This window comes from Euleptes europaea, chromosome 21 (genome assembly GCF_029931775.1).
Source record: "Euleptes europaea isolate rEulEur1 chromosome 21, rEulEur1.hap1, whole genome shotgun sequence".
Classification (NCBI taxonomy): Eukaryota; Metazoa; Chordata; class Lepidosauria; order Squamata; family Sphaerodactylidae; genus Euleptes; species Euleptes europaea.
Window position 1 is genome coordinate 5,428,038 of NC_079332.1, and position 14,883 is coordinate 5,442,920.

Sequence of the window (14,883 nt, forward strand, 5' to 3'; positions counted from 1 at the left end):
ACAGCTCAAGGTCCACCCAAGTGCTGTTTTATCCTTAAACTTTTTTTGTGTGCAGTGAGGGGAAGGGGGAGGCGAGGCGGAGAATTTTGTCCGGTACGAACGTGCAGGAGTCCTTGAGAAGGAAGTCCGCTGGAACACGATACCCGGCAGCGTCCCTTGGCTTCCTGCGGCGAGAACAGCGGGCGGATAACGGTGTGCTTTGCGAAACACGCCTCTCCCCCCCTCCCCCAAAAGTCATATATTTAGGGAGCGGCTGATTAAACAGAGAACCGTGTTTCTCGTCAGTCCCTAGACTGACTTACATTCAGCTTATGTGAGAAAGGAAACGGGGTGTTTAGTTTGTTTTGTTCAACAGACTACATCCACATAGAGTAAAAGAGCTCTCCCTGGCAAGGGTTTAGAAAGGGCAACTAGCGATCCAGTCTATTTGGCAAAAAAAATTCTTTAAAAAGAAACTTCCCCGGCTGTCCTGTTGAACCTCAGTTCTGTGCTGGGAGCAAGCTTTTGAGACAGAGAAGTCAAACAAAAGTTCAGACTGATGCTTGGATTTTCCTCTAGCCTCATACTTTACCACAAGCTTGGTGTGCGGCATAGGAAGGTGGGCAGATGGGTACCTCAAAAGACCACAGAGTGCCGACTCTAGACGAAAAGTTGCCCTCTTCAACAATCCTATGAAACCGTTCTTCATTTATGATCTTCCCATGATGTCATCTGGCGCTCCGGTTCTCGAGGGGCAGAAAAGAAGTCCATTGCACATGTCTACAATCTGGGGTGGGGAAACACCCCAAAAAGGCAAAAAAACCCATCTCTCCTATGCTCTTCCTTCCCAAAAAGCCAAGCAGTTGGATCCTTGCTGTCACCCTGAGCTGTTTCTAGGAAGTCCCTCGAAATAGAGTCTCTTTTTAAAATTCGGTCTTTGTCATGATGTGTGCGAGCATTAAACAATCATGCTGTCGTTAAAAAACAGGCACATACTTTTCATTTTGTCCCATTCTTCTCCCATACGGGTGTGGGTATGAGGAAATGCTTTGGAAGCATGGGGCGGGGGGGGGGGGGGAGAATGCCTCCCAGAATTCTCTTGTCCTGGGGCAGTTAGCAGATGACAGGGACCCCGTCAGTGTTGAATATCATGCCCGTGGTAGGCTCGTATGTCCCCGCTAGGTAGTAGAGGTCTTCGCTATCTTGATACTTCTTCGTCTTCAGCATCTGTTCGTACTGTTCCAGGTCGACCACCAGACACTTGTGCGAGACGGTCTGGACGTCGTTCTCGTCCACGTGGGAGGACTGATACAGCGCTCGCTGGATTAGAAAAGGGTGGGGTAAGGGGAAATGAAATGTTGTTAGACCTTCCGGAGCATCTCTCCTGGCTTATAGATGCCCAGACCCCATACACAAAGCTAAAAGAGCAAGCGTTTCTCACCTACTGCTTACAATCCCATCCTCAGTTTCTATACTAGACTCAAGTTCCTAGTCCTCACACGTTTAATGCTCTCCATTTCCCCGCCCTTGTCTTATTCTTCTTGTAAGCTTCTCTCAGCCCCTTTGCTTCGTCCTCCCATGCTCGGGGCCTGCTGATATGTACTTAAAGCCATACAGGGCCTTGGTGGGGCGTACCTAAGGAAGGAAGCATCCCTCAACCTGACAGGGGTTCCCTTCCATTCATGATGTCACTTCTGCTCACACAGCCTTCTTGGGGGTGGCCCCCGTTTCCCCAGCAAAGCTGGCCAAAGCTTTCTCATTTGCGGTGCACTGTTTACTCAGAAGATTCTTTTTTTCTGCAAGCAGAAGGAACTAAACCTAGCCCGGCCTACGCACCTCCATGAAGTCCTTCCTCTGGCTGGAAGCCTGCAGAGCGGTCGAGAGGCTTCTGCCGGATTTCTGATCCCAGCGCTGAAATCGGGAGAACGACGCAGAGGAGCGGGTGGGGGAAGGGAGAGAACACAAACACAGAAGCAAGGGCTAGATTAGAACACAAGACCCAGCACCGTTCAAAGGGCACCTTCAGATGTGCTTCTCCAAAAACTGTCATTCTCTTCTTCCTTGTCCACTGTTTTCTTCATCCTGAATGGTTGGGCATGCCAGTTTGCTGGTGAGAAAAAGGCATTCTGCATATGGCCAGAGGTACCCTGTTTTCTGATTTTTGTTACTCTAATGTACCTGAATGCTTCTCCAAGATCCTTTTAAAAAGTTTACATTGAAGGAAAAAAGGAGAATCTCCCCCCCCCCTCATAAAACCCATTAAATTCCTTGCTGGGGGTGAGGAATAGGGTACAATCTCAAGCACTCTTTCTTCTTCTGTCCGGTGTCTGGGGCCACAATGTTCTCCCTCTCACTTGCTCTACCCAGGGCAACCAGTCAGTCCTTCTCGTGCTCTGGGAGCTAAGGCCCCAGCCAACCCAGGCGCAAATCTCAGAGCCCCTGCTCACATAGTTCAGATATTGCCATCGCAACATGTGCAGGGGCAGTAGTTTTGCGAGTAGGCTAACTGAGTGTGTTTGGGTTTTTTTGCTTCAACTTTCTTGCCTGGAAGCCCCTTCAAGTCTGGTGAATTTCCAGTAACACATGCAGAGCTTTCCAGGGCAGTGAAAGAAACAAGGGAGCCTCCGCTGGCATGGAGTTCCATGCGTGCGCTGGAGCCCACTTGGAATATCGGATTCAGAGCAAAGAAAGCGCAATCAAACTAACCAACCAAGAAGAAGAAGAAGAAGAGTTGATTTTTATATGCCCACTTTCTCTCCCACTTAAGGGAGAATCAAACAGGCTTACAGTCACCTTCCCTTCCCCTCCTCACAACAGAGGTTGTGAGGTAGGTGAGGCTGAGAGAGCTGTGACTAGCCCAAGGTCACCCAGCTGGCTCCTTGTGTAGAAGCAGGGAAAGAAATCCAGCTCACCAGATGAGCCTCCGCCGCTCATGTGGAGGAGTGGGGAATCAAACCCGATTCTCCAGATCAGACTCCACCGCTCCAAACCACCGCTCTTAACCACTACACCATACTGGCAATCCCCAGTGACACTGGCCCTGCTTTTCAAGCAATAAGGAACAGTGTTTCCTCTGCCTTTCCAAGCTGGGACGCTGGCCCGCTGGTGACCCTATTAGAAAGGGAAGCTCGGCCAAACCTACCTTGCCTTCGTTGAGCTTCTTCCCAGGGTTGGTTTCCTCTGGGTGGTAAAACCATTTGACCCTGACGACCATGTTGTTCCCCCACGATTCCCACATGCTCTGGATCCGGCCGATGTAGGGCAGGTTGGGTCGCCCAGCGGATAAGAAGACGGCGCAGTCTCCAATGCGGATGATCTCCTTCCCGCGGACGATGGCTTTGTAGAAGAGTTTGCGGGCCTTCCCCTTCATCCCCCGCCTCTGTGGAGTTGAAGCGTCCCGCAGCCCGTGAGTGCCACAAGCACATTGCTCCCATCCTCGCAACGCCTCTTTTATCCCGCCCTCCTTCTCCAAGGAACCCAGGAGTCTCCTGCCCTCGTTACTTACCACAGCCCTGTGAGGTAGGTGAGACAGAACATGCGACTGATCCAGAATCACGTTGTGAACCGCAAAGCTGATGGAGGGCTAGAACTCCTGCCTCTTTGTACCTGCTCCAACCCTCCAATCACTACCCCAGCTCTCATTATGCCTGACACGCTTTGTTTTTAAATTTTTACTTTGCTCGTGGTGGAAAGCATAATCAAGTCACAACTGACTTACGGCGACCCCGTAGGCTTCTTTCCTTTCAAGCAGTCATCCAAACCCAACAAAAACAGAGCCCTAAGCAAAACCTTTTGAAAATTGATCTTGACCCTGCATTTTGTGGTGATCTTTGACCTTGGTAAATCATTCATTCATTCATTTGATCTCACCCTGGCTCACTAGTTGGCCTAGGGAATTTGACTCTAGCACTGGACTCCCAACTGGTGACCCCTTAAAATCCTAGTAAAATGGGGTCTGAGGCCCTGAGGTCTGATCAGCGGCTTCCATCTCTCTCTCTCTTCCTCCCTCCCTCCCCCTCCCTCTCCCTCCCCTTCTAGGCAAGAATAATATGCCACTGAGAGGGAGGGCCTACAGACGCTGCTTGTTCACCTTGCAAAAGAGGAGCCCGAAAGGGTGCCCATCTCACCTGGGTCGGCTTCCCAAACCACTTCCAAAGCTGCCGGGCAGGCAGGAAGGCGGCGATCTTGGGCCTGTTCTCCACTGAAGGGAGCCTCTGCCGCTTGGCCAGCTCCTTGGTGGTGGGCAGGTGGATCCCCTCCCGCTTCTTGGGCCGGTTCTTGTTACTGTTCTGCTGCTGCTGCTTCTGCGTCGCCCCTTGCTGCTGTTTGGGGCCTGGCGGGTGGGAAGCGGCCCGAGACTTCCCTCCTTGCTTGGCTGGCTTCGGCGGGAGAGTCTGCTGGATGGAAGACGTGCCAGGCTGGGATTCAGCCGCCTCGTCATCGGAGCTGCAAGAAGAGTCCTCATCGGTGGTGGACGAGGAGGAGGACGAGCTGGAGGAAGAGGAGGTGGAAGAGGACGAGGAGGACGAGCTGGAGCTGGAGGAGGAGGAAGAGGAGGAAGAGGAAGAAGAGCTGCTGCTAGAGGAAGAGGAGGAGGAGTTGGACGAGGACATGGGGGTTGACACCCTCGAGCTGGCCGAGCTGCTGTCCTGAGCGGCACCCCCGTTCTTCTCCGCCTCCTCCTCTCCTTCGGACTCCGAACTGCTGCTGTTGCTCTCAGACTCGTCGCCGGCTGGTGCCGCTTGAGTTTGGTCCTGGCGATCCTTCGAAGAAGCCCGCTTCTCGCCACTAAACTTGCCACCGAAATTCGGAGCGGACGGCTCTCGGCCAGCCCCTTTGCTTTTGGGAGGTTTCTGCTTTGCGTCCGAGCTGGCGACAGAGGCATAGCTCAGCCCTAAGACGTTCTTGGCCTCTCTTCTGCCGGCCAGGTTTGAGTCGCCCAGCATCCTCATGGCTTCCTTGGTCTTCTTCGTTTTTGGAGACATCACCCCCTCGTGGTCCAGCTTGATGAGGATCTCGCTGTCCGGAATCTTCCGCTGAGCCTTGGCTGTGGACCCAAACTCCTGTGATTCCTCGGTAGACTTCCCTTTCTTCGACTTGACTTTCCCGGAAGAGTTGTCTGAAGAGCCAAAAGCTCCCAGAACACCCGGTAACTCGGCATAGGGCTCGCTCCCGCGAATGCTACTGAACACCGGAGACTGGAACGGGGGGTTAGTGGAACCGGGCGGCTTGGCAGAGAGCTTCGCCTTGTGGCCTTTACCATGCTGTTTTTCGTCTGCGGAAATGGAAGACGACCGGGCTGGGCTGGGTTGTGCTTTCTTGGAGCTTTTCGCAGACTGCTTGCTAAGGCAAACGGGCTTTTCAGGCACCAGGGAAGGGGCTGGCGGCGTTTCCCCTGTGTCTGTCTCCTCCGTCAGGGTGGTTTCTTCTGTAAAGCAGCAGAAGGCAAATGCTTAAGATGGCGTTGACCGCACAACCAAGAAGTCTGTCCTTCCACTCCCACAGGAGGTCCCAACCAAGAGGTCTGTCCTTCCACTCCCATAGTCTAGGAATACTATATTAATGTGCATATAGCCATTTCAGGATCATCCATCCCATAAGCCCAAGGTGCTCTTAATGAAGGTCCCCTGTGCAAGCACCGGGTCATTCCTGACCCATGGGGTGACGTCACATCCCGACGTTTACTAGGCAGACTTTGTTTACGGGGTAGTTTGCCAGTGCCTTCCCCAGTCATCTCCCTTTTACCCCCAGCAAGCTGGGTACTCATTTTGCCGACCTCGGAAGGATGGAAGGCTGAGTCAACCTTGAGCCGGCGACCTGAAACCAACTTCCATCAGGATCGAACTCAGGTCAGGAGCAGAGCTTGGACCGCAGTACTGCAGCTTACCACTCTGCGCCATGGGGCTCTTTTAATGCTTTTACCACAATATGGAACCTGGGAAGGCCCTCCACTAATAGCAGGGGGCTTGATTTGCTGATTCTATGACCTGTCAAGATCATCCTGTATCCTGGCTCGGTCTTCTACCGTATTTGCTACCCCTCCCAATTTAGTATAGTCGGCAAATCTAATAAGCATCCCCTCTGTTCCTTCATCCAAATTATTTATAAAGATGTTGAACAACACAGGGCCCAGGACAGATCCCTGAGGCACTCCACTAGTCGCTCCTCTCCAAGTAGGAGGGAGGAAGTTGTGAATTCCCTGCGTTGTGCAGGGGGTTGGACTAGATGACCCTGGTGGTCCCTTCCAACTCTATGATTCCATGATTCTCAAAGCAAAAGCTGCCAGGGGCGGAGAGCAGCGGGTGGCCTCCACCCTCAAAGCATGCCTGAGAGAACCCTTCCGCCACCCCACCCCCCAGTAGACATGAACAACAACCCCTCCAGTCTATAGGAAAAACTTCTGTGCTGTGCTTTGGGATGCTGGTTGCAGAAAGAACTAAACCTACCTCCTGAGATGCCAGCTTGTCTGGCCTGTGCTTAGGGTTGGCTTGCAGTATCCTGCTGCCCAAAAGAAGATACGCCCATCTGCTGTCCGAGCCGAGCCCCTGGCGGCTGGGAACGAGCTGAATCTGGGCAGCAAATCAGCCCCCTCCTCACCATGCGACCCTAGGCCAGTCGCTTGGCCCTGCCTGTGCCCACAGAAGTTCTGGAGGTGTAGGGACTTAAAAACGCTCAAACATGCTTCCCTCTCTATTGCCAAAAGCTCTAAAGGTTGGTAGAGTTTGGCCCAGCCCAGTGCGCCAGCAGGCAATACTTCAAAAGAGGTTCGGCATCCCGTACCAGCTTTCTGTTTGACGCTCGGCTTCCTCCCGCGGACTTTGCCCTTGGCCACCGGCTCCTCGGATCCCATCCCGCTCCCCTCTTTTCCTTCTCCTGCATCCTTGCTGGACTTGCGGCTGCGGCGCTTCATGCTGGGCACCAGGAGGGCGGGGGACGGCTCCGCACCTGCAACAGTCAACGGCCATTCTTGGCTGTGGGTGACCCCGGGGCGTGTCTCTCCCGCCACCCCACCCACCCGCCAGCACATCAGGCAGAGATGTCTGAGAAGCGTCAACGAGCTCCGGCGTGTCTCCCACTCATAATGTCCTGGTGATGGCTTGTACGAACCCCCTCCTCCCAAATATGGGAGGGGCCGAAAGCGAATGCAGTGACACTCGAAGCTCAGTCCTTTCACTGGGCCTTTGCTACACCCCCCTACCACCTCCTGTGTGGCCAGCCTATTCCACAGAAGGAGGGGAATCGGGAGGCGAAGCACGGCTGAGACTGTCGGGGGCTTAAAAAACAGGCCCTTGAATTAAAAAAGGTAAAGGTTCCCTGTGCAAGCACCAGGGGTCACTAGGAGTGTGTGGGGGAGAGGTAGTTGTAAATTTCCTGCATTGTGCAGGGGGTTGGACTAGATGACCCTGGAGGTCCCTTCAAACTCTATGATTCCTGACCCATGGGGTGACATCACATCCTGACGTTTACTAGGCAGACTTTGTTTACGGGGTGGTTTGCCAGTGCCTTCCCCAGTCATCCTCCCTTTACCCCCAGCAAGCTGGGTCCTCATTTGACCGAAATCGGAAGGATGGAAGGCTGAGTCGACCTTGAGCCGGCTACCTGAAACCGACTTCCGTCGGGATTGAACTCAGGGTCGTGAGCAGAGCTTGGACTGCAGTACTGCAGCTTGACACTCTGCGCCACGGGGTACCCTTGAATTTAGGACACATTAATGTGACTTTGTCGGACAAAGCAGGCTGTGGCTCAGAGAGGCTTTGATGACAATAATTTCGTTAGTCTATTACGGTTCCCCAAGACATTTTGTTATTCTAGCTGCAGGGGAGTAATATGGCCATCCCTCTGGGACTACTCTTACAGGAGGTCAAATTCACACCGGAGGTCAAACTCACACTGGATCTTGTAGTCGGGCGGTAGCAGGCGGATGTGAGACAAGGGGATCCGCCCGGTGTCTCCATCGTCAAACTCCACAGTTATCAGATCCCCGTCCTCCTCTTGATCGTGGGCCCCTGTCGGTACAAGGGGAGGAGGTTAGCACCAGGTGAAGAAGGGAGCAGGTAAGACAGACACCTACTTGTCACTGTCTGTCTGGTCCTGCTTATCCCCCTCAGAAAAAGGGTAGGCAGGGTTGGCTGAGATCGCCAGGGCTATAGATGTGACTCATCACTCCTCCTTCCCAGAATCATCAATTTTTATCATTTTATTTTATTATTTTAACCTAACTTTGATTTTTATTCAGAGCTGATATTGTATTGAAATAAAAATTGATTGACTTATCACAATAAGCAGAAATAAGTCTAGGCATAAAAAGCAGCCCAAGATGGTAAACCTGCATACTATGGCAGACATCTTGTGGCAGGGAGTTCCAGACCTGTGGAACTCCCTGCCACAAGATGTGGTGGGGACTGCCGCAAGCTTGGAAAGGTTTAAAAGGGGGTCGAACAGATTTATGGACGATATCGCCCACGATAGCTGAAGGGAACGGCTGGTTTCAAATCAGAATTCTTTTGATTGTCAGATGCTAGGGACCAGGGGGCAGCTAGGGATGGCTGTTGCCAACAGTGGGGGGGGGGGCTGCTTGTGGACTTCCCTGTGGCACGTGACTGGCCACAATCAAACATAAGAACACAAGCACAGCCTGCAGGATCAAGTCCAGCATCCTCTTTCGCATAGCAGCCAAGAAGAAGAAAAGTTGGTTTTTATACACCTGCTTTCTCTACTTCTTAAGGAAGAATCAAACCAGCTTACAATGTCCTTCCCTTCCTCTCCCCACCACAGACACCTTGTGAGGTAAATGGGGCTGAGAGAGTTCTAAGAGAACTGTGACTAGCCCAAGGTCACCCAGCTGGCTTCCTGTGGAGGAGTGGGGAAACAAATCCAGTTCACCAGATTAGCCTCCGCCGCTCATGTGGAGGAGTGGGGAATCAAACCCGGTTCTCCAGATCAGAGACCACCCCTCCAAACCACCGCTCTTAACCCCTACACCATGCTGGTTTTGGGGCCAGCTTGTATTCAAAGATGCAGGCAATCTGCATGGCTCATCCCTTTTCACCTTGCGTTCTGGAAAAGCGTGGCGCCGTCTCACCTCGGACAACTGTCCCAGGGTAAAGGCAGCGGTACTGTTGACTCCAATAGGCGGCAATTCTTGTGCCCTCGGGCAGGAACCGCACTGAAGGGGGCTTCACGTCGATGATCTGCGTGGAAGGAAAAGGAAGGGTCAGAAGCAGCTCCAGCCCCACACATGTCCTTCATGGTACAAATGACCTGGAAAGACAACAAAGGCTTTCCCTTTCCAACTCGAGGCAGTCAACCCACGACAGAAAATGGCTCTCCGCCTCGCCCCAATTTCATTGCAATGTAGCGTGTTGTGGGGTGCTATGGAGAGATGAACTCCGTTTCTGCGGCCGCAAAAGCCACAGTCCGAGATGTATTTGTACATCCGATTTGGACAGGGGCCATAGCATAGTGAGTGGGACACCCGCTTCCTACAGAGACGGTCCCCGTTTCGATCCTTCGCAACCCCAGCTCAATTGTCTCAGGAAGCCACTGAGAGCAGTTCCCAGGGGAACCAAGATGGACCAATGGCAGAACTCAATATATTTAAAACACTGACATGCCCATCTTTCTCTCGACAGCTCATTTGGTATGCAATCCGCACAGTAGGGATGGCGGAAATTAACAATGGAAAACCATTACTGACAACAAAGAGCATTCTCAAGAGGAGGCTGAAGCGAGGGGCTGTGGCTCAGTGGCAGAGCATCTGCTTGGCATGCAGAAGGTCCCGGGTTCAATCCCCAGCATCTCCAGTTAAAGGGACCAGGCAAGTAGGTGATGGGAAAGATCTCTCTCTGGTTAAGACCCTGGAGAGCCACTGTCAATCAGAGTAGACAAGACCGACTTTCATGGACCAAGGGTCTGATTCAGTGTAAGGCAACTCCGTGTGTTCATGCGTTCAATGAGATTTTGAATGCATGGAATATTCAGGGCTGGGGAGGGAGACTGACCCGCAGAGGGGGCCCCACGCCTGACTCACCGCCTCTTGCAGCAGCTGCTCCAAACAGTAGATGTGGGGACGGTTCCCGCGCTCTCCTTCCACCACCACCCGGTATCTGAAATAGCAGAGACCCAAAACACGAGTGAAGGAGGAGGAGGGGGCAGCCGAGACAAACACAGAAAGAGGGTGCAAAGGGCCGAGACCCTGGGAATGAGTTGCCCTCCGCTCTCCCGTAGCACCGTTTTAAACATTGTAGTCATTTGGGGCCTTTTTATCCCGGCCGTTCCTCCAAAGGGTACAAGTAAGCGCACAAACATGATGTTGTCCACAGAACCCAGGTCACCACAAGGGAAATGCAAAAGAAGGTCCCAGGTTCAATCCCCGGCATCTCCAGTTGACAGGACCAGGCAGTAGGTGACATGAAGGACCTCTGCCTGAGACCTTGGAGAGCTGCTGCCAGTCTCAGCAGACAATGCCGATCCTGATACTCCAAGGTTGAGATTCAGTCAAAGGCAGTTTCATGTGTTCAACACTCAAGCCCTTCCCCATCGCCACCAGCTTCCGTGATCTCAGCACGCACAGCTCGGACGTTGTCCAGCCTGTCATTGAAATGATCAGGGCTAAGAACTTGGTTTTGAATATATGGACGTACAACAGCTGGGCACCGTCACCATGTACCGAATTCTAATCTGTATGAGCTTCTCTGGAAGATGATGCTGGGTCTGAAAAAGGGTACGTGAAAAATATAACCCCCCTGTCTGTCCTTTGCTTACATGTCAGGCGAGTGAACCGTCTTCACATGTCCTGCGTAGAGCAGCTTGTCGTCCATGGGGATGAGAACCCGCAAACCGTCTTTCAGTTCCTCCTTGTCGATTATACAAGAACGGGGCGCTGTTGGGTGCGGGAAGGAGGGGAGGGGAGTCAGAAACACTTTCGAACGGCAGCGGAAATTCGCTCAGGCGTCAGATTGTTTATTCAGATTCAAATAAGCCAGTAAAAACACACGTGTCATTTATACAAAAGGTAAAAAAAAATGTCAGCAGTTCAACCAAAAAAACATTCCTGGTTAAAATTTCCAAATAATTTATAATAGACAAAAGTTGACCAAATTATGATTTAATCTAGTTGCAATTGCCCAACATTAGGGGTCGAACTTTATATGCTATTGCACACAGTTTGGCTACCTGTTTTGCCATCTGGGTCTCCCAGAGGAGACTCTTAATTCTCCCTTCAACTGTGATTTGGCTGAGCAGGGGAATGATTAGATTACAATGAGCTTCCTCTCATAGAAGGAGCACGTGAGCAAAACGTGCTCTATAGACTCCAATTCCCCCGACTTATAAGGGCACACCCATTCTGTTATTGGAAGCTTCTTAAATCTGCCTTGTAAAATCGCCAAAGGTAAGGCAGAGCATCTCGCTAGTGTGAAAGCAAGATCTGCCGCTCGTTTATTAAGAACATTTCGTCTCTGCACTCTGTCCGAATGCAGACGCCCTGGTCACATCCTGGCTTGTTCTCCAGAAAAGCCCATGCAGGTGACAGAGCGGAGGAAACAAGACCGGTATTTGCCAAGGCCAAACCAGGAGTTGAGTGAGCCAAATCTGTTCCACAAATGAGCCATCGTTCAGCTCAACCGGGGTTCCACTTTAGGGCTGAACCAAGCCTGAGCATCACGGGGTTTTTTTTTGACAAAAACAAAAGGACATACTTATAACCCACTGCAAAACTTTCCCTAAAGGCAGGGAAGAAATCTCATCAAAAGAGGAGGCGTGACAAGGTGACTGGCCCCTCACCCCTCTCACCTGGCGTAGGCGGCCTTTCCAGGAGCATGCTCAGCGGCATGTTTTCATCCTCCGAGAAGCTGCTGTCCTGATTGGGCTCAAAATCCTCCTCCGCGGCCATGCATTCCATGAGCTTGCTAACAGCCCCGCCCTTCCCTCGGTTCTGAGCGGGGGGCGGGAAGAAAGGGAGCAGAAGGAAGAGGTTAGCGGGCCGGACCCCTCGACGATCGTACGACGCTGTCTTCATACTGAATCCACCCCCCAATTCGGCACTGTACGACTCTGACTACCACAGCTCGTCGCGGTTTCAGGTTCTTCCCTGTCACCAGAGGTCCTCTAAGCGGAGCTCTGGGAACCCAAATCTGCGTGCGAGCAATTCTCCGCCACTAGGGCCAGAGCCCCTCTGTGACCTCAGGCTACAGGGGAGGGGATCCCATTTTTTAACTTTTTTTTTAAAGTCCCTGCCAGAGGGAAAGGGAGACAAGTTATCTGAGCTTGGCCCCGTTCGCGATTCCAGCCCTGCGGTCGGAAGAGGGACAGTCCTCTCTAATGGCAGCAAGTCCTGTTCCCTTATTCTGCTGCATGAGTCGACCAAGTCGCCTATAGTTTGCACAATTTGGAGTATCCGGGCACAGGACTTTCACGGTTTGGGACCATCGTACCTGCGGGACCGATTCTCCTGGCATGCCTCCCCCCCGAGAGCTCTAAGATCTGTGAATAGTAATTTACTGGTGGTCCCTGGCCCGAAGAATGTGCGGCTATCCTCAACAAGGGCCAGGGCTTTTTCGGCCCTGGCCCCGGCCTGGTGGAATAGCCTTTCTGGTAACATCAGGGCCCTGCGGGACCTTAAGGAGTTCCGCAGGGCCTGTAAAATGGAGCTATTCCTCCAGGCCTATAACTGAGGACAGCCGCCCAGAAGATCTTTGAAATGTGGGGGGCTGATCTGCTGACATGTATTGCTGTGGCACCTAGGTATAGTTATGGCCATCTGTTTAGGGTTTTAAATAGTTCTAAATAGTTTTAATGATTATGGTTTTAAGGATGTACTTGACCTATATTGGATTTATGGTTTAATTTATTTATGTTCTAATTATTGTTAGCCGCCCTGAGCCTGGTTCGCTGGGGATGAGGGTGGGTTATAAATTCAAATAAATAAATAAATAAAATGTCTCGAGTCTGAACTTCAGGGGCTAGGAGACGCATTTGTTGTCTCCCACCACCACCAGCGGCCCCATTGACACCCCCAACCCCCCCCTAAATCACAATGCCCACACTGCAATCAATGCTCTTCTGTAGCATCAACCCTCACCTCCTTCTTCACCTCTTTGGCCTTCATCTTGGCCTTGCTCTTCTTGCTGGAGCCTAGGGAGTTCGCCAGGCTGGCACGGATGTCAGGCGGGGAGCTAGCAATGCCCGGAGGAGAGTGGGAGGAGGAGGAGGAGGAGGAGGAAGAGCAGAAAGGGCTCTCTTTGTTTTTCTTCTTCTGCACAACAAAAAAAGAGAAGAGGGCAGGAACATAAGAACATGAGCTGCTCTGAGCCCGACCTGCAGGTTGGGGAGAGCGGGGTAGAAATGTAATAAAATAAATAAATAAACAAACAAACAAAAGAAAAGCCCTGCTGGATCAGACCAAGGTCCATCAAGTCCAGCACTCTGTTCCCACAGTGGCCAACCAGGTGCCTCTAGGAAGCCCACAAACAAGACAACTGCAGCAGCATCGTCCTGCCACGGCACCTAATATCACAAGCCTGCTCCTCTGATCCTGGAGAGAATAGGTGTGCATCATGACTACTATCCATTTTGACTAGTAGCCATGAATAGCTCTCTCCTCCATGAAGGGAGGAGAGGGAAGGGAAGGGAGGGAAGGAGTGGGGCTGAAGCAGGCCCAGAAATCCTATCATCTCCCCTGCCCCCTACTCACAGAAGGCGGCTAACTGCTGGGGGAAAAGACGGCGTTCTGCACGTGTTAAGAACTCACACTCTGCTTATGGCCAAGGGTACAGTAAAGAACCAGGACATAGTGTTGTCCCTCTCCCTGCCCTCCCCAAAATTTCACACACACACCCAGCCCAGCAGGGGTAGCTCATACCTTGACAAGATCTTTCCTCTCCTTGCCTTTGCCGCCATCTTTCTTGGGACTCAAGGGAGTACCCTTCACACAGCGGCTGGCTTTCGAGCCGGGGGCTGAGCTGCTCGGCGTGGTGGGGGACAGAGCGGCTGACGATGTGGAGGCGTCGTGAAGGAAGATCCGCTCGCTCCGCCGCCGGTTCCAGAGGTCGTCGTCGCTCATCTCCAGCCCAAACTCGAAGCTCAGGTCCTTGGGCGACTTGAGCTTCTTCAGCTTCCGGCTCTTCTCGGATGCCATTTTGGCCTTGTCCAAACTTGCCCCGGAGGCAGTGTCCATGGGGCTTGCCGACGGTACCGGTGTGGCGCTGCCTGACTCCAGCATCCCCTTCTTCCCACGAAGCAGCTGAGAGGGAGACTTCTTCCTGATCTTCACCTCGCTCTCCGAATCCGTGTACTCAAACTCGGTCCCTTAATGCGAAGAAAGAGCAGACTGAGTCAAGCCAACGCCATCTTGATCGGATCCGACGGAAAGGACCTCTATACTGGCGTGTACGCCCAGCCCCGTACCAGGGGGTACCAGAAAAATAACAAGCCCACCCTTGCAATTCCTTCAGGCGTTTTGTTTTTTAAAAACACTTTATACAGTCCTGTCAAATCAACTCGTTTTACCTGTGGGCTCTTAGAAACCCTGATGGCAAATGCTAACCAAATGCCTCGAAGTCTGAGAAAAGGTTACAGAGCATGTGTGTGTGTGTGTGTGTGAAGTGCCGTCAAGTCGCTTCAGATTCATGGCAACCCTATGAATCAGCGTCCTCCAAAATGTCCTGTCTTTGACAGCCTTGCTCAGATCATGCAAACTGAGGGCCGTGGCTTCCTTTATGGAGTCCATCCCTCTCTTGTTGGGTCTTCCTCTTTTCCTGCTGCCCTCCACTTTTCCTAGCATGACTGTCTTTTCCTTTTCCTTTTATCCCTTAGAAGCTCCTTGATCAATCGATCTTGAGCAGCATATATCTAGTGTTGGAGGGATATAAGGATGACTGTCTTTTCCAGTGACTCTTGCCTTCT

The 14,883-nt window shown here is 52.2% G+C and overlaps 1 protein-coding gene across 1 annotated transcript in view; it reads right to left on the reverse strand.

Moving 5' to 3' along the window:
* Positions 1-1,075: 1,075 nt before the first annotated feature.
* TNRC18 (trinucleotide repeat containing 18) overlaps positions 1,076-14,883 on the reverse strand; it is a 60,501-nt gene continuing 46,693 nt past the window's right edge. Inside the window, exons 20-31 of the mRNA XM_056866579.1 lie at positions 13,841-14,286; positions 13,061-13,234; positions 11,773-11,914; positions 10,744-10,861; positions 10,010-10,085; positions 9,062-9,170; positions 7,869-7,985; positions 6,760-6,924; positions 4,107-5,407; positions 3,122-3,358; positions 1,816-1,890; positions 1,076-1,299 (exon numbers count right to left, since the gene is read on the reverse strand). Of these exons, the coding sequence (XP_056722557.1) occupies positions 1,093-1,299; positions 1,816-1,890; positions 3,122-3,358; positions 4,107-5,407; positions 6,760-6,924; positions 7,869-7,985; positions 9,062-9,170; positions 10,010-10,085; positions 10,744-10,861; positions 11,773-11,914; positions 13,061-13,234; positions 13,841-14,286 (3,167 nt within the window). The 3' untranslated portion in view covers positions 1,076-1,092. The remainder of the gene's footprint in view (positions 1,300-1,815; positions 1,891-3,121; positions 3,359-4,106; positions 5,408-6,759; positions 6,925-7,868; positions 7,986-9,061; positions 9,171-10,009; positions 10,086-10,743; positions 10,862-11,772; positions 11,915-13,060; positions 13,235-13,840; positions 14,287-14,883) is intronic.